The sequence below is a fragment of the Acanthochromis polyacanthus genome, chromosome 1 (assembly GCF_021347895.1).
Source record: "Acanthochromis polyacanthus isolate Apoly-LR-REF ecotype Palm Island chromosome 1, KAUST_Apoly_ChrSc, whole genome shotgun sequence".
NCBI lineage: Eukaryota > Metazoa > Chordata > Actinopteri > Pomacentridae > Acanthochromis > Acanthochromis polyacanthus.
The window spans coordinates 27,767,015-27,785,129 of NC_067113.1; the positions used below are offsets into that span (position 1 = coordinate 27,767,015).

General features: G+C 42.2%; 1 protein-coding gene across 1 annotated transcript; it reads right to left on the minus strand.

The window, feature by feature from the left end:
• Window positions 1-288: 288 nt before the first annotated feature.
• tulp4b (TUB like protein 4b) lies at window positions 289-17,972 on the minus strand. Its single transcript, XM_022204254.2, has 16 exons — window positions 17,830-17,972; window positions 16,924-17,209; window positions 13,650-13,919; window positions 12,342-12,470; window positions 12,096-12,257; window positions 11,782-11,962; window positions 11,578-11,685; window positions 10,546-10,712; window positions 9,309-9,533; window positions 8,826-9,060; window positions 7,836-7,959; window positions 7,523-7,667; window positions 6,503-6,596; window positions 6,269-6,412; window positions 2,731-6,143; window positions 289-2,496 (listed from the first exon to the last, which is right to left on the minus strand). Exons 2-16 carry the CDS (start codon window positions 16,939-16,941, stop codon window positions 2,380-2,382), a joined length of 5,532 nt encoding a protein of 1,843 aa, XP_022059946.2. The 5' UTR covers window positions 16,942-17,209; window positions 17,830-17,972; the 3' UTR covers window positions 289-2,379.
• Window positions 17,973-18,115: the final 143 nt, after the last annotated feature.

Consider the following 18,115-nt stretch of genomic DNA (forward strand, 5'->3'; position numbering starts at 1 on the left):
ATTATAACGTGAAATTTTCTAATTTCATGTGTAATATTTATAATGTATGATATTTTATTGTCATTTGAAATAATTAAATCTCATGTGCAATATTTTCATGTGTAATATTTAAATTTTATGAAACATTTCAATTTCATGTGCCATATTTCATTCTAAAGATTCTGAATTAATGTAATAAAATAAAAAAAATATCAGTTTTGGTTGTTGTTGCTCAGCACTTAAACCAGGTCCTCCATAAGTGCAACACAAACTGAAGGAGAAAGTCTGTGTAAAATAACAACAAAAGACTCGGAACAATAGATTTTTTATTACATTTTGTCCAGCCTATAGGTCCTCATAAACCTACAGTCCTATAATTTTTGTTTCCATCACAAAACAAGAGGGGAAAAAAAATCAGGCAGCAAACTATTCATTAGGCAGTATTGCTGATAACTGACACACACTGAATTCTCTGAAGCTGCATTGAATGAAAGAAAAAAAAAGCTCTTAAATGAAATCTCTTCACTACATTTCCTTTAGCTCCTCTCAAAATACTTTCTGGTCAAAATAATCTTCGAAGAACAAATGACAAATGTCCCGACATTATCACATTTGTTTCTTTATACATTAGCACCAAATCTACATGAATCTCACTCTCACTAACAGTTAATCTTTTGAATATGCTCTATTTGATACCTTTTCAAGTTTGTGTCGTCTTTTTTTCTACAAGTGTCGACATCAAAAAACTCTTTTAACATGTCAAAGCAAAGGTGAAGTACAAAAATTACTGAAATTTAGCAACATATAAGCACATTTCTCTAAGCGTATAATGATGTTTGGCCACTTACTAAATACACAGTGCAAGCAGCATTTTATATTTTCTTTTTTTTGCAAGTACAACACCGGGTCTATGTATTTAGCGTTATTGCACACAAGCTCTATCTATCTAAAGCAGCACTGATTTTCGGATAGGCAAACTACTGTACTTCACATTCAAACGCATATTTCAAGTAGCATCATAAACACTCAATGAGAACGAAACTGAGCCAACCAAGAAAGACTGATCAAGAAGATTAGGGGTCGACCGATTATTGGATCCAGCATTTTTGGGATTTTCCACATTGTTGTTTGTTAAAAATCGCATTTTTAAAATGAAGTATTTTGGCTTTGATCTGGATAAATGAAGAAAATTTCTCTTTTAGTTAAACATTTAATGATATTTTGTGCTGGAGTTTGTGTTTTAGTAAGTTTTGACGTCAAGATTTCCACTTTTACTGCAAATGTTAGCCCCAAATACTAATAATCCCTACTGGTATCAGCCCTGAAAACGCAGTATCGGTCGACCCCTCGAGAACATATTGACCTTTTCTGTATAAAATTATTCTGTTTGTCCCTTCACTAGCTTACATTCAGCCAAACATTCAGCTATATTTGGCACTCATAGGCTTACTGTAGACTATTTCTGACAATTTCAACCATCACACAGGGAAGTTTTTAAAATAAACACGGGCAACAATGGTCGACAAACAGATCATGTTTAAATTTACAAATGTAAAATGTAGGATTTCAATGGCTCTGCACAACGATTTGCAATATTGTGCCCAAAAAGAATATGATTTACTATGTTCATTGCACCACTTCATAGAAGTAACATGGATAGAAAATATACAAACTGTGGCAAACTGTTCTCAACTCTTTACGTTGCAGTTACCAAATCAATATATTCCTCTATTGCATGTTAAGCAATTTCAACATAATGTAAAAGACCACCAAAAACTGAACATACTACCTTGAAAAATGGGTTCTGAATGAAGAAACGTGCAAATAACAATAGGTTTAATACTATTAAATAATAAAACTTTAATTTACTTACTTAAATCTTAATCAAATCTGAATTAAAATAGTGCAGAATTTATATAAGATATGATATGGCTTAGTGAAAATATACTATCAATTTTGAATGCCACCGTACCTTCACGTATTTGTCGTTTTATTTCATAAACACCACAAATGTTATCAATTTGCAATACAAGAGTGGGAAGATGTCTTTGGCACTACATATGGCACTGGACCTCCAGGTTGCTTTTAATATTCATTGCAACACATATTTAGTTTCCCTTTTGCTCTTCCAAGAGAGATTTCCGATAAATACTGCTCTAGTAACAAAACCAGCTCCACTACATTCAAGATATGAAATAGAAACTATGGACTAACTGATCTAACTTCCAGGATCGCTGATCTCCACTTTACCTTCAGCCTACTGATTGTAAATTATCTGCATGTGCAACACCAACTTGAACATTAATGTCTGCTTTAAAAAGAATTTACTCAGCTAGAGTCCCACGAATTGGACCGTGAGACCGCGGTGGCTTCTTTTGAATGAATCTACAACAACAGCTTTCATTTCAGCCTTTGAGTCACGTTGGCCAAGGCGACAGCAAATGCCTGCACTGCTGAGAAAGGATACTGGAAATCCAAGATGTAAGCATTTCCATCTATTCTTCCAAACTGCATCACCTGAAAGAAAAACATAAGAAGGAGATATTTCAGAAAGAATGCAATTTGTGTAGAGCTTTATTTTATTTTGAAGGATTTTTCGTATGAAGTGAAGCATGCTGATCAAGTAGGTCAAGTACAGACGAAACAAGACATTCAGGTTTGTTTTGTCTGAGTAAAACAAAAACATCTGCAGAACTATAACTAATCATTCCATCTCTAGATGAGATTTTTTATCATTGCGGATCATGTTACCTGTCTACCATCCAGTTCTATCTGAAAATTCTTTGCCGACTCCTGCGTGACTCGACCTCCAAAGTCGAGCTGGTACACCTGGGTGGCTTCGTTCCACAATGGCTGTTTATTGGCCATCACATAGACGAATCCTTGGCTGCCTAAACTGCGGTCCTCTCTTTCATTTGCCTTGCGGCATTTGATCTCCTCTAGTTCACTCGCCATACGCATACTCCTCTTGTTCTTCCAGCTCTTCTTACTGCTCTGGTTCTGATTCATGAGCTCGTCGCCGCTAATGAACAGCTCCGGTTCACTCTCGGAGCTATCCTGGAACTCATTTGTGGTCCTGCTCATCTTCTTTGTTTTATTGAGCTGCTCTCTCTGGCCTTTCGGCTTCTTCTTCTCTCTGCTACCGAGCCTCGGGCTGGAGATGAGAGTGTTGAAGTCGGACAGCGCTCGGCCTTCCTTTCTGGATTTGCCCTCGGACACGGTGGGCATGTTGGCCTCCTCGGCCCTGCTGTCGAGTCTTTTGCGGCTCTTCTTGTTGAAGCGCTCGGACTCCTGCGGGACGGGGCTTTCATTCAGGGACGATGGCTCCGGGAAGTTGTTGGCAGACTCGGCTAGATCTTCTGCGGCACTTTTGGATGGTGGCAACTCAGTCGGCGGCGGAGGAGGTGGAAGAGGAGGTGGTGGAGGCGGCGCAGTAGGGGGAGGTGGCGAGAGGATTGGCTTCTCTAGGATCTGGTGGGTTTTGGTGGGGAGGGGAGGTGCAGGAGGGTCTTGCATGGGCGGTGGGCAGGGGTAAGGGTTCCAGGGGTGGAGGCTGACGGGGTGCAGCTGGAGTCCGGCACATGAGCTGGCTCCTGGGTACAGCGGGGGCAGAGGGCAGCAGGCTAAGTTGGCCAGATTTGGAGGGTAACCAGGTGGTAAGACCAGGTTGGGGTCCTGTTGAGCGAAGGGGACTGAAGTGACCACTTCATTTGGGGAACACTGTGGAGGAGGGTTCTGCAAGGTCTGGAGCGGGGGTCCACTGTGACCAACACCTGGAGGGAAAGGCGACAAGGATATCTGGTAACCTGACGGAAAAGTGAGCGTGCTCGTGCTCGGACTGGTTGGAGGTTTAGTCGTGAGGACGAACGGAAGTCGAGTCACGTCCAAGTGCTGAGCCTGACTGATGATGAGCGGAGGAGGTTTGTGAGGTCCTGGTGGGGGGGCTAACATGGTTTGTTCTGGGGTGAGCCAGAACTCCTCTGTGGTGGAGGCGTCCCACTGGTAAGGCGGAGGGCGTTTAACTGTCAAGCTGACGTCGCCGAGAGTCAGCTGACGTACAGATTTTTCAAGGTGACACTGCTGATTTAAAGTCTCGTCCTCGGTGAAGGCGGAGTTCACGTATACTGTCCTGTCTCGGCTGTTATCAACAGCACCCAGCAGGCTGTACGATGACTGAGAGGCCATCGGTGAGGCACTTTTCGAGTGCACTATAATGGTACTGTGATGTGCCCCTTTCCCTGGTGGGAAGTCCTGCCTCACCACCGTGCCTCCTGCAATGCCGCTGCTTGTAGTTCCACCACCGCTGACACTCACACTGGTGCTGCTGCTGTTGCTGCTGCACTGTGTGCAAGTGTACAAAGCAGTCGGCACCCTCTGCTGGTAGGAAAGTGCTAATGCGCTGTTCATTTTAGCCTTTGTGGGAAGGGTTCTTGAGCTTTCCATCATCTGTGGCACTTTGAGTCCCACATCCCTGCGGTCACGACGTAGAGTGGCATGAATCAGACTGCTATCGATCCTCTGAGGGGGAGGAAGTGTAGCAGTGACCTGATTGGCTGGATCAGGGTAAGGAGGAGGGTCTCCACTTGGTATAGAATAACGAGGGACAGACAGGCGACTTAATGTTGCGGAGCTGTATGGAAGTTGAATTTTTTTATTCTCTGAGGAGGTGACTTTGAGCGTGGCTGAGCCCCCGATGCTGTGGACAGCGTACGCATTCTGGTTGCGAATGAGCCGCCTGCGAGGCCGACAGACCTCCTCCACGTTGCCACTGCTGTCAAAGGTTGTGATCCTTTCATACCCCAGAGGTGTTGGATACTGCAGGGTGACAGGGTGGAGCAAAAACTCATCCTTCTTCAGGCAGGGGTCTGGCGCCAGGACACTTGGGCTGTCACAGTTTGTCACAAGAGTTTGAGGAGTGGCAGCGGCTGTTGCCGCTGCTGCCGCTGCTGCTGCAGAAACCACAGTCCCTGGATATGGAGGAGGAGGATTCACCTTCCTCATCTGAATCTCCACAGGCCCATCAGTGTCATTGAAAGATGGGGGTAAAGTCCGGGGCAGACTTGGCTTCAGAGTGTGTCCGTGGTCGCCCCTATCGAGCCCAGGGTCAGTGATAGGAGGAGGCATCTGAGGCAGAAGATGAATCTGTTGTAAGGAAATGGTCGGGTAGCCAGATGGAGGAGGAGGCAGCGACATCTGCATCTTTAGCTGCTGCTGCATTTGTTGGTGCTGCCTCTGCATCTGTTGATGTTGCTGTTGGATCTGCTGATGCTGCTGCTGGAGCTGCTGCTGCTGCTGCCTCATCTCTAAGATCTGCTGCCGGATTTGCTGCTGCTGCTGCTGCATCTGCTGCTGCTGTTGTTGCATCTGCTCATGCTGCATCTGCATCTGCTGCTGCTGCTGTTGGATTTGCTGTTGGTGGTGCAGCTGTTGGCTTGTCACTTGGTGCTGAGCCTGTTGCATTTGTTGGTGCTGCTGAACTTGGTGTTGTTGGTGTTGTTGCTGCTGCTGATGTAGCGTCTGCTGATGGTGGAGCTGTTGTAGCTGCTGCTGTAGCTGTTGCTGCTGCTGCTGTAGCTGCTGCTGCTGCTGCTGCATCTGCGACTGATGATGGTGTTGTTGCTGCTGCTGCTGCTGTAGCTGCTGCTGCTGTAGCTGCTGCTGCTGTAGCTGCTGCTGCTGCTGTTGATGATGATGCATTTTCTGCTGCTGTTGCTGCTGCTGTGTCTGCATTTGTTGGGACTGTTTGGACGGCGGTGGGCGAGGCTGCTGCGAATGAGACCGCTGTGGGTGAGGCTGTGGTGGGAGATGGTGAGGTGGAGGTGGGGGAGGCAGAGTACCAGGTAAAAGAGGACCCATCTCCAGCCCATTGAAGATCACCTGACCAGGGTTTGAGTATCTAGTTGGCACAGGGTACGGTGTTGCAACCGTGTCCTGGCCATGATCAGTAACAGGGACAGAAGCTGCTGCCGCTGCAGCTGCTGCTGCTGCAGTTGCTGTCGGGTTGGTCAGGACATCCAGCTGAATATTCTGATTGGCCAACAGGGACTGAACCAGGCCGATGCTCTGAGTCGGGGACATGGCTTGAGCTGGGCTGTGGATGGGAGCAATGGGAATGTTGACGGTACAAGGAGGGTTGTCTCCTGCCACTCCAGACGGCCCCATCACTTTATAAGAACAAAAAGAAGAACTCTGTAAGCATTCAGAAAATCTGCACTGAAAATTAACAGACACATACAGTCATGAACAACATTTTAGTCTGTTTCTGGCTTCATAGTATTTGATTTCATACCTGGCAAATCATCCTCATCCTCACTGAAGACATTGGGGTTGAACACTGGCAGGCTCATGAAGTCATGTGAAATCTTTCTCACTTCTGGAAGGTAGATCGTCATCTGTCTCGGTTGCAGATGAAGCAAACTGGTCTTATAGATGACTGAAACAGAAGAGAAAAGAAGAAAGCAATATGTGGTATCTGCTTAGGCAGGCATAGCGTATGTATATGTGTGGTTTTGGGGAGTTTTACCTGCACCAAGATTGGCAGGAAGGAAAGAAGCGAGTCCAACAATTTTGAACTTTGTCCCCCAAATGTTAGATGTGACTTGTGCAAGATAATTGTGCTGCAAAACAGAATAAAGGGAGACAGATGGGAAAAAATGTGAATTAGCTTTAAAGAAGAAGAAAATGAGCCTCGAGTTGACAGCAGGTTTTGTAAGTTTATTAGATCACATTGTAACAAAGACAATATATTTTGTCATTATTGAATAACTGTTTTTATATGGTTGTTTTGATTAAAATTAAATAAAGTAAAAATTATTTGCAGTTGCATATATGAAGTTGGTAAAAATTTAAGCCGACATTGGGTTTTTCTAACAGAATTAGGTCCTGCCTATTGTTTAAGGTCCACAAGGCTTGTTTCCACTACCTTTAAGCCTGTGCAGGATTATGGTGATGACACATTTATGCCTCCTCCCAGTGCCTACATGCATTCTAATATAGTCTACCGCAGAGCACTGAGGTTTATCACAAATCTTACATCTCTTACTCGTGTTTGTGTGTTATACACTTGAGCTGGATGATCTGCATTGTGCACTCATAGACTCAGTCTTTGGCATTTATTTTTTTTATTCACAAAGCTATTTTTGGGCTACCTCTATCATATCTATGGCTCTATATCAGCCAAGAAAGTACAGGAGGCTACTGACTCATTCTTGCTATCTGTTCCCAGAACTTGTATTGAACAGGGAAAAGAACACGCATTTCATTCCAAGCCTCCTTTGCTCAGAATCATTTTTGCAAACTGCCTGATTCCTAAATAGCTGATCTCTAATTATAACCAAAACAAGGCAGACACATTTGGAGGTAGATATTTTGATGGACTCAGATTAGTCTTGTTACATATAGTTTTGCTGTAATACACTTTTAATATTTAGGTAAGCCTTATTTTGTAGTTTGATGTCTGTAACCAGTGAATTTGTGCATGTAAAAGAAATTCTTAACCACATACATCCTTTTCCTGGTAAAATCTACTTTAAATTTATATCACCTCTGTGATTCCATCCATAGAAAACTCTCGGCGTGTCAGACTCGGCGACCGAACTGGAGGCTTCTTAGTCGGTAACCGTGGCGACCGCTGACCTTCCTGATTGGCACGAGAAAGCTTGGGAGATTTTCTCGATTCCATGGTTAACCTTTGAAACAGATAGATTTTTTTTTTTTCATTATCTTTCATGTTCACATTACAATTGATAAATCTTTTGAGAGGGTGAAATAAATGCTATAAAATTATGTGCAAAATCTCAGTTATATGATAAAAAAAGTGCATTTATATAATGTCCGCCATGTGGCGCTTAGGTGACCTGTTTCCTCGGGATAGCTTTGGTGACTTTTTTCCAACCCACTCGTCGCTCAGCTCAATGTCACTGGAGTCAGAGCAGTTACAGCTGTCAGTGTACGAGATCATGGGATTCACACACACCTCCTCTGAAAACAAAACGCACCAAAGAAGTTTAGAGGAACATCTACTAACACGGCATTAGACTTTCCTGAATAAAGAGCATTTTTAAAGGTAACTTTGCTGGGAAAGCAGGTTAAAAGCAACTCAAAGTCATGAGGCGCACTATTCCTGCATCAGGCCTCAGACCATGTTACATCAGAGAGAAGCCTCACCACCAGAGTCTGCTTGTTTCCCCTCCAGGTGCATGATGGGAACATAGTATGAATGTGCACAGCAACCAGGCAAGCTGACCCTAGGCAGGTCTGTTTTTCACCCAACCCTAATGCTTTCCAGTGTTTTAACAACATGTCCAGAGCAATGAAGAGTGTGGAAAAGAGGTGAAGAAGCAAGCAGGTGGAGAAAAGTGTTGGGTTTGATAAAAGAGTATCAGCAAGAATGAAAAGAAAGATGTAGAAAATGGTGGTGAGAGCAGCGATGTTGTCTGGTTTAGAGACAGTGGAGGCAGAGCTGGAGGCAGCAGAGATTAAAATGTTGAGGTTCACTTTGGGAGTGACCAGAATGGACAGGATCAGGAATGAGTGCATCAGAGGGACAGCACATGTTCGATGTTTCGGAGATAAAGCCAGAGAGGACAGTTTGGACATCAACAAAGGACAGATGGTGAATATATCGGTAGAAGGATGGTGAGTTTTGAACTGCCAGGCAGGAGCCATGAGAAGGTGTGAGAGAAGAGGATGCAGGTGTCAACGATAGACGGAAGCAGATAATTCCCTGTGGCGACCCCTGAAGGGTAAAGCCAAAAGGAAAACAAGACTCTGCTTTAAAAGCATGCCTTGCTGTGTAAAATTATGGAATCACTTGGGTGCAACAGCTCCTTAAAGTCCAAACCCACCTGCCTTGCCGTCATTTTTTGGATCCATTATGACAAACTCTGGCCGCAGTTTACTGATGCGCCGTCCTTTCAGAATCGGCACCAGCCCTCCTAAATACTCCAGGTAGAGAGTGTAACAGGGACCGCCGGCCTCTGGACTGTCCTCTGCTCGCTTCATGGTGCAGTGGAGCCTCTCGTTGCCAGCTGTGGGATAGCTGACAAAGTCACGGATGTTGTTGGGGTCGGGAATCGGAGGCTGGAACAAAGAGAGGAAAGAGCTGTGGGGTTGCTGGACACTCAAATGAAAACACGTCACTGTCAGCAGTTTTGGCTTCGGAAGCCGCGCAGCTAAGCCGGCGAGAAATTGATTGTCTCTGCACACTAATTAAGCCAGGATCAATGCACCTTGACGGAGGAGATGAAAGCATTGGTCCATCAATCACCTGACCATCTGCTGTGCCAAACAAGGCGTAGAGGGCGGAGCATCGCACATTAAAGTAGTACCTTGATGGTGGGTATGAAAGCGGTGGTGACATAAGAGCAGAGCAGTGAGGGCATGTTCAGCTTCCCCACGTCTTTCTCCTCTCGCAGGGCGCTGGCAATGCCCTGCTGGCACAAGAGTTGGAGGCTGGCCACCCGATGCTCCACCCGGACCACATAGAGCGCCGGTCCACAGGCGAGGAAGAGGCGAGAGTCTCTGTGACCCCAACAGATGGTGGTGATGGGTCTCTGAAAGACAGAGCCATTCACAATCAAACAATTCCTGTGGTGTCTCAGTTCTCAGCCAGTCATTGTACCCAATTCTAGAAATATTAGTTTTTATCTGTGCTGGTATCATTCATCCATTTATTCAAGCTCTTCATTTTGAAGCACTTTTGCTTTGAAAAGTTTAACAGAAAAAAAGTTGTCACTCATTAGTCTTAGTCTCCTCAAAACTTTAGAAAAAAGCTTGAAAAATGTATTCAAACACTACTATCTTATGGACTTTCTTACCATTCATATTTCACTTCGGCTCTTACTTAGATGCTAAACTACATTGTTTTTGCTGTTTGGCATTTGAGTTTTTGCATTTGTATACACACTTTAAGTGTCTTAACCCCAATAACCCCTAAAACCTGTCAGCACCTTTGAAAGGCACCTTGTCTTTAAAAAAAAATCACCAAAAATGAACCTTTCATTAGAGCAAGAAGCTGTAAAAGTAGAAAGAATCATTGGATTGACAATTCTTGAAGTATTTCTCAGTTGACCAAGTCTAGGCTTAAGATTATGATATTTTATCCAAGTCAGTTTATTCTGCATGTCTCATAAAAAATGCTAAAAATAAACATTTTGCTCTAGACATATTCTGTATTCTGTTCCTCAATACAACTTAAAAGCCATTAGACATATGACTCAGCTGCAACCAATGACACATGACATAAAAATTCAGGGACTTTCTGACTTGACTCGGTTGAACTGCAGGACGTGTTTAAAGAGAACAGAGAGTAAACAAGTAAAACAATAATCTAGTATAATAATAATCTAGTAGATGTTAAATCCAGGTTTTTAGCACTATGTGCATGAAATAAGCTTGGTTTCCCCACGAAAGACTTCAGGCTTAATACCTGTCTGGTTTGATGGACATCAACCAGAGACAATAACCGGTCATCTCCATGACTCAAAGGATAACAAAATCAGAAGACCTTTCAACCATATTGTCGAGCAAGACATCTATCCTTCAATGTACACATTTCGGACTAACCTGTGCTGGGGTTTCCAAAGTGTAGATGTGTTCTCCTTGGACGTTATAGAACTTAACGAGGGCGTTCCTCATAATGGATGCACATGCAGACTCAGCAGGGAGTCCATGTCTCTCCATGCCAGCTACAGCCAGGAGGTCTCCCTGGGAACACCACTGGGCCTCAACATCTGGAGGCAAGATAATCAGCAGCTCATTAGCAAACATGGAAAATAGGGATGTTCTGATCAAGTATTTTGTGCCTCACTTGATTTTTTATTTTTTACTCATTTTCTATTACATTTCTACTTCCTTGTTGTTGTTGAGGTGGTTGTGGTTTATTTGTGACATTTATTGTTATTTCTGATAGAAGTAGAAATGGGATAAGTGTTGAAAGACAGCTAGGGAATGATATGCAGTAGGAGTCCAGGTTCAATTTATTTTCCAAAGATAACTTTATTTTCTTTTTTATGACCAAGTATTTTATAATAAAAAGTATTCTATATATCTTTTGTAAAAAAAAAAAAAAAATTGTGTCATTCAACTACATATGGTTCCAACGCAATCCAATGAAAGTCTTTTAATATCTAGTATTCTGCCAACACCATTATCCTCGAAAATACACACTGAAAGTATAATAGAGTAGCTGTAGTACCTGCTTCCTCTTACTGTTTAACACTGCAGTTTCTAGAGGAGGCAAGCAGTGGGTATTAAGGAGGTATAGCTAGTAAAGGGGCACCATGACAAAGTCTTCTGTGATGATTAATAACCTCAGACCAGAGCATGTGTATTAAATTAAATTGAGACCAAATATGATATTGAATTTGTATCCTAATGACATATGTAACAGTTGGCCAACAAAAAAACAATAAATTGCCAACAAAAAAGAGTGCAGAATCAAGTGTTTAGCAATGCTGCTGCACACATTAAGTGGATGCAAACAAAGAAACAAGGCTAAGTTCTTGCAGATCCTGATCAGGCAAAAAAAAGCTTTGATCACCCCGACATCCCAATTATGAATATAACTTGAGATCATACTGTAATTCTGAGTCGTACCTTTCAGCCCTGAGCGAATTACAGCAGGAGAGAGGTCATCGTAGTTGTTCATCAGACTGATATCTCCTGACAAGAAGGTGACTGTCAGCAAAGGTTTGACTCTCCGCACTTAGAGGAAGACAGAAAAGTACATATGTGAGTTTCCCACTGTCAATACATTTAACTATAAGCATTTCTATAAGCAAAGATGAACTGTGTTTGTACCTAAAGGCAGAATATTGTCATCGGAGTCGGTGTCGCTCTCTGTGCTGTCCTCCACCAGGAAGTCGGGGCAGTTCCAGGACATGCTCACGATCCCATCAGACTCGTGCAGCAGAACATGGGCGAGCATCCGTCCGTGACAGTCCATCACTATCACCTGACCATCTGCCGTGCCAAACAAGACCTGAGAGCACATTTCACATTAAGATTTAACAGTTGACAAGACAAACGCCGTCTCACTGAGCAGTTGGCCTAAAAAGCTCTGCAAAAACACCAATCTTAAGAAAAATACTCCAGCCCACGTTTAATTTATTTACCTGCTGATCATCAGGTGTCCAGATGCCACAGGTGATTTGACTCTCCAGGTTAATCTCAGAGGACCAGTGTCTTTGCCCGCTGACCGAGCCGACCAACACGAAGCCGTCTCTGTACGCGATGAGGGCTTGAGTGCCATCATGGGACCAGGTGAAGTCGCTCACCTGGAGGACGGAGAAAAGACATTTGGGTACGTATACAACAAGACTATCATCGGAATACTCTTTTTATATAAGGTGTCTTTCTACCTGGGCTCCTCTGTCATTCACTAACTCCACAGACCATCTTCCTTCATACTGGATCCACACAAAAATGCCTCCCTCCATATCGCAGGTGGCCAGTTTCTGGAAGGGCTCATTCCAACGCACCAGCACAACCTGCAAAGGCCCAAAACGCTGTCACTATTTTTCACCAGCACAGGTGGCTGTCGACACAGAGGAACATCCAAGATTAATGTCCTGTATGAGCACAGGGCTAAAAAAGCATTTTAGGCAGAAAGCGATTGAAGAAGAAAGTGCAGTTGGAAGGAAAGTCAGCGCACAGAGATCAAACTGAATCAGTAGAACAGCAATAAATATGTTTGAATAACACTACCAATGATAATCGCTCTCACTTTCTCTCTATATTTCATTTGCATTTGGGCATACAGGCACAGAATTCTTGTTATACGAATCTATAAAGTGAATGCATTTGGAGATGAAGTGTTGTAAAGCACATTAATGCACAATCTGTCAGCTTTACACATCTGAATTTGCTATCTTTCTAGCATGTTTTTACTTAAGGTTGGACTTTATTTTGTACTGCTTATACTCTAAATAAGATTTTTATGCTACAATTTCATATCACACACATTTGTATTTTTGTCTTTGCATGCTTTTCCCAATTTAACTCAGAAATATGCTGGATTTCTACTAATTTTCTATTATATTGCTATTTTCTTGTTGTTTTTTTTGACATTTTACTTTTAGTTTGGACAGAAATGACAGAGAATTTCAGATTATAAAGTATTATATGTTTTGTTTTGTGTCATTCTGACATGCAGCTACATGATTCGTAAAATATCACCAGTTGACTTCTGCATTATCAAGTTTTTTGTTCACTTGAGCTCAAAAATGGAACTTTTCATCACTAAAAAAAATTTTTCAACTCCATCACAATCAGAGATTATTAGCTCTACTTGTCCAATATTGCAGATTCAGAAGCAATGACATGATGAGAAATAACAGGGAAATTTTCTGGCTTTTATCTTTAAAAAATCCTGAGATATTGTCATTCAAGCATAGTCTTAACTTTCAATGTGCAGAAAAAATGTGTTAAAATATCACCAAATTTTTATCTTGGAAAATACTACTAAAATTTAACAAAAATCTTTATAAAGATCCATATTTTATACAATAAAAAATCAGGCAATTTAGAGGCGGTTGAGCACAAATTGTCCGAAAAATGGGATGATTTGAGATGGAATGATCCTGAATTGTTCCTTGTGCATGTCAGTAATAAGACATTTCAAAATAAAGACAGCAAAAGCAGTGATAGTGCTGAAGTGAAGGCCGCACCTCGCTGTTGTGTCCTCGCAGGTTAAAATTGATTCTCTGAGGTGTACTCCTGTCCCTCCTGCAGTGACTCGATGTGAAAGTCACCCCAACGACTCCTCTCCCGTTCCCCGTGGCGAGCCAACCCTCCTCATAGTACCGTCGGCGGCACACCGGCTTGTCCTTCTCGCTCTTGGGGACCCGGCCTTTCCACGACAGGCAGAGGATGTTGGAGTCGCTGCAGAGGATGGGACCATGTTCCACGGCAGCCAACATCCCTACTGAGTGACCAGGCTGGTGGCAAAACAGAGAGAAAGACGAGATAAAGCAATTATTATTAGAGCCATGCTCGGCCTTATAGTAAGTGTTTGTGTCGGTGTGTGACTTTACATTTACGTCTACAAGGTGCATTTTTAGTGCAGTTGGGGCCATTTTGGGCTATTGTCACAGTCTGCAGGAAGCTGTGCTGTGATTATTAGTGTAGTAAAACGTGAAATAGTTGAGACTGAAAGCTATTTATAGACACTGGAACCAGAAGTTGACAGAACAATCTCAGCACAAGGTTATTCTGATGCATTCAGTTACATCACACAATCTTCCTAAGCAGATGGTGTTTTCTCAGTTCCAGTTTCCTTCTTTTTGAGCATTTTTGGACCTTGAGGTGAATCTTTCGGCTCAGGAAGGATCAAACAAAGCCACAGAGGAGCAACCAAAAATGAACTTTCAAGTCAACAAGGACAGAAAGGCTTTAAATTGCTTAGAAAAAAGGAATTTTCGACATGTACACCACCAGTCAAAAGTTTGATGTCGCTTAGAAATGTCCTTATGACGAAGATGACATTAAATGAATCAGAAATACAGTCTAGACATTGCTAATGTGGTAAATGACTATTGTAATGGGAAACAGCTAATTTTTAATGGAATATCTAGATAGGGGTACAGAGGAACATTTCCAGCAACCATCACTCCTGTGTTCCAATGTGTTAGCTAATGGCGTTGAAAGGCTAATTGATGATTAGAAAACTCTTGTGCAATTATGCCAGCATATGAATAAAAGTGTGAGTTTTCTTGAAAAACATGAAATATCTTTTCAACAGTAGTGTATGTCGACAATGTGACTCAGTGAAACCATTCAAACAGCCTTGTGGTGAGGTTATTCTATCGAAAAATTAAAACGCAGGTTTGCAGCTGCTCGTTTTTAAACAAGAATTCTGCTGCCTAACAAGGTGAAGAGTTGCATATTTAAAGAAAACTGAAAGAAGAACCAGTGCTGTGTGGGTGTTGCCTGCAGTGCACACACAGATATCAGTGAACGAGCACACAAGCTTCAGATCAGCGTCTGAAACCAGGAGCTTCCAGGTTCTTTGTTAAAGAACGTCCATCCTGATGAGCTGCATTTGACGGAACAGACTTCAGCCCGAGTGAATCACTAAACGTGCGCTGACACCAGTAAAAATCATCTATGGCTGCTGCTCATAATGTTCTAGCTGTTGTTCTATTATTCACTGTCTATGGAGCGGCTCCAGGATTTGTCTCCAGATTACATCATCACACAGTCTGTCTTGTATTTGTACAGACTCTGAAAATGAGAGGAGTACACACGAAACTAGGTTATTATTTTCACTGTGGATTAATCCGTCTCATTTGATCGACTTAGAAAATGTCCAAAAATGGTTAAAAAAACATTGATGATGTCCAAAAATGTCTTGTTTTGTCCAGAATATTTAATCTACTGTCGCAGAATAGGAAAGAAATAGGAAGATATTCAAATCTAACAAGCTGAAATCTGAGAATTTGAACTTTTTTTCCTGCAAAATTACCTAAACTGATTATTAAAACAGTTGCCGATTAATCTAATCATCACAGCTCTGGATGGAACACCTGAATTTCAATTTAGGGTTGACATTCTCCCCTCATTATGCAAACCATATGTTTGCAGCTTTTAACGTCTGTTGAAATACCAACTCCCCAGTGTTGTTTTTGTTCATTATCGTATCTCAGATTGCATCAGTCTCCAGCCTCGTCTTTCCTGCTCACACTTTCTGGCCTCACATGTGCAGTTAAAAGTAGAAAACCTACATTTCTCAACACTGGCGCATCATTTAACATACAGTTTTGCCCTTTCTATGTCCTCTGAAGTAGCTTGAAGGTTTATTAAATCAGCGGTTTCTGAACTTTTTAGCCTGGAAATAACAGTGCAGAAGAATCGTGACCTCCACAATCCCCAGAGGTGATGCAAGCAAAAATACGCCTACCCAGACACAAGGAAAACCACAACACAAAAGAACACAACTAGCTAACAACCATAATATTATTTTATTTTAATTTCATATACTAGGTAACTACATCAGTCTTCTCCTAGTATAAACTGTAGTACAAATACAGTATTGAGGAGCAGCATTTCTTGTTTTTTTTTTTATAATAATTATGGCTAAAATAGGCAATTTCCAATTGGCTTTAAATTATATTGGATTTCTGGAAATCATCTCCTTTGTGTTTCATGATGTCCATTATTGCAACCACTTGTTTAAATCTTCTTATTTTTTTTCTTTTTTATTAAAGCTTAGTGACGTTTTACAAGTAAAATGTGGACAAACTGAAAACTTAACGTTAGCATTTCAAACAAATTTAGCCTGGCTTATTCGGTAGTCTTGGAAATTTTGGGATCATGTCTGCTATTTAGAATTATTATCTGTGCTTACAGGACATGCGTTTATACTCAGCTCACTAACGAGAACACAACAAATTGTTTGTGTGTGTGTGGGTGGGTGTTGTACATTTATAATGTTGTCTGTGCTTTTTTTATTGGTGTTGTTGGTCCTCTGACTACTTTTACTGAAAAGCCCAACCAGGGACAGGAGTTGAAAACTAGCTCAATGCTATACACTCTATATGTAATACATCAGATGTGTTCTATGCTAACTGCATGGTCCCTGATCAAATAAATGAATAAATAAATAAATAAACTGACTGATAAATCTATTTTGATCGATTTGATGATCAATTAATCTGTTTGAGTATTTCAAAATTCTCTTATTTGAGCTTTAAAATGGAATATTTCTCATTGTTTTCCTTCCTCTATGACAGTTAACAGAATATCTTTGGGTCTTGGACAAAGCAACACACATGTCATCTCAGCTTTTGGAGAAACACCGACATCTTCCACCATTTTTTGATCCTTTATAGCCCAAAAACTGATCAATTAATGGACAAAATAACAGACAGATTAAAGCTCTTCTGTGTGTTATGGTACAGCTAAAATAAATGTGGAAATGTGCAGTAAGGTTAGTGTGAATACCTCATAGTTCCTGGACATGTTGAGTCAAAATTCCTCCATTGAAGGTGTCCATATTTCCATTCAGATGAAACACTGAAGGGTAATGGCTGCTCTGCTCTCGCTGCTTACAGTAAAACCTACGGGGAGGTAAAACTCATCATACGGCCAGATGGTGTCCAGCTCCACATTCAGTCAAATCCGAGCAGCTCTGCACTTCAGAGTTGTGCCACGAAACGATGAGAGGCTCCTTTGATGCCAGTGGCCCATCCCATGTCTTCCTGATGTGGCTCCGGAGAGTTGTGCAATCCTGTTGCAGGGAAGGGAGGGGGGGAAAAATCTGTATCATTCAACAAGTAATGCAATTTAAGAGAGAGATAGAAAAAAAGAGAGATTTTTTTCTTCTTTTCCATCTGCCTAAAATAGCAGCCTTGTCATTCAGTGCATCAACCTTGAAATACACACTGTTTCTCAGTCTCTATGCAACAGCATCACTGCATAGGAGAGCAGGGCACTCGCAGTCTCCATGGGTACTGATACTGTCCGTTCATCAGCATCAGCACCACAGCAGCACAACACACAAAGACACCAACTCAGATGGTGCACATTTGACACGAAACAGACCACAAATGCTGCTAATTACGATTAAAAATGCTGAATATTCAAACAAAAAGGCGGTTAAAGCCCACCAATTCCCCATATTGGTTTGATTTAAATCACCGGATTAAAGTAAAAGAGCTCCTCTATCTGTATGAGACGTTACATCAAATGCATTTTCCTCATTCAGAGGCGTCTTACATCTGACCGCATGCAGCACCTCCAGACTGGATGAGACAAAGCTGCCGAGACGGACAAGCTGCGGATGGAGGATGAACGGCAGCGCAGGGATTTGAACATGACCAGACAGTGGTGTTGTGTGACTGTACGTACCTGACCAGCGGCGGAATAACGGTTTGGTCCGGAGCTCCAGTCGGCGCACAGTGCGGTAGTGTTGCCAGGCACTTTTCCGCAGGCGCACTTTGGGGTTGTGGCTTTAAAAGCGGGTTGCCATGAGGCAGGTAGCACGGAAAACACACCACGAATTGCAGCATACACTTAAGTGGGAAGCGCCGGCAGCCATAAAAACGCCACTTAAGAATTCCTGATGATAAAAATGTGAAGTTCGATTTAATTTATAGGCATTTCCACTCAATTTTTGCTCCACATAGCTGATTTA